Below are 1,195 nucleotides of genomic sequence, written 5' to 3'. Positions count from 1 at the left end.
AGCCCGCAGCCCCCGCCCCCCCCCCACTGCTCGTCTCCGCTGTCTGTACACCCGGATCCTGCTGCTGCTGTTGCTGCTGCTGCTGCTGCTGGTGCTTGTGGGGGGAATGAAGCTTCGCCGCATGCGCCAGGGCCTCCACTGGCACCCACCGGGAGCTCTGCGGGAACTCTCTCTTTAGGGCCCCCAGCAGCTCGGCGATGAGGGCCTCCTGGGCAGACACCCGGGCCTCTAGGGTCCTCAGCTGTCTGTACACCGCAGCTTTCTCTGCTTCCTCCTGCTCCCGCCATTCCTGCAGCAGCTGCAGCAGCTGCTGCTCATCCAACCCTGCAACCTTAAGCGCACCAGCATCTCCCCCTCCACACGGGCTAGATACAGATACATCGCCTGAACACTCAGGGGCCCCGAGGGGGGCCCCTGGGGCCCCGGGGGCCCCTGCGGCCCCGGGGGCCCCTGGGGCCCCGGGGGCCCCCGGGTCCCTGCTCTGAGCCTCTGGGGGCATTTGGCATAAACCACCGCCGACGAAAGCGCCTGATGAAGACGCAGCCGCGCACTGCGCGGGAGGAGATGCGGCCAGAGAGAACGAACGACCGCAGCAACTGCTGCTGCTGCTGCTGCTGCTGCTGCTGCTGCTGCTGTTGGGGGTAGATCGGGGAGGGTGTAGTGTATCCTGAGCCTTCAGAGCCGACTCAAGCATCGTTCAGGGGGAGAGCACGAGCTATGCCGCTCCCGCACCAGCCAGTGCTGGGCTGCTGGGGGCGGCAGGCCGCAGCTGTTGCTCTGTTTCTTCCACTGCTGCTGCTGCTGCTGCTGCTGCCGCTGCTGCTGCTGCTGTGAGAGGGCCCCCTTAACCGCGGGAGCTGCTGCGGCTTTAAGAGTGAGAGCGAGGCAGGGAGAATGAATGGGCTCAGCAGAAGGAAACAGAGGCAGACACGAGATACAGCGGCGAGAGAGCTCACGCTTTACCCTGCTGGGGGACAACACACCGGCTGTGTTGACCTTCATCAGCCAGCAGCAGATGCTCTGTGTTGCTGTATCTCCTCCTATAGAGAAAAACAAACGCCGCCGCTGCCGGCGACCGCCAGGGAGAGGAGGCCGTGGCGGTGTCTGGCCTCAGCAGCCGCACAAAGGGGCATGCAAGGGCCCCAAAAGAAATAAAAAAAACAAAAATACTGCAGAGAGAGAGAAGAAAAGCTCA

General features: G+C 63.9%; 1 protein-coding gene across 1 annotated transcript in view; it reads right to left on the bottom strand.

Moving 5' to 3' along the window:
- Positions 1-694, bottom strand: part of EMH_0052140 (uncharacterized protein) — a gene marked incomplete at both ends in the record, with an annotated part of 4,867 nt that extends 4,173 nt beyond the window's left edge. The window contains one exon of the mRNA XM_013496843.1: positions 50-694. Within this exon, the coding sequence (XP_013352297.1) occupies positions 50-694 (645 nt within the window). The remainder of the gene's footprint in view (positions 1-49) is intronic.
- Between the last annotated feature and the right edge of the window lie 501 nt (positions 695-1,195).

The sequence above is a fragment of the Eimeria mitis genome, genomic scaffold, assembly GCF_000499745.2.
Source record: "Eimeria mitis Houghton genomic scaffold, Emh_scaff2326, whole genome shotgun sequence".
In the NCBI taxonomy this organism is placed as follows: Eukaryota; Apicomplexa; class Conoidasida; order Eucoccidiorida; family Eimeriidae; genus Eimeria; species Eimeria mitis.
Note: the sequence above shows the minus strand (reverse complement) of the source record. Positions and strands in the feature narration are given on the sequence as shown.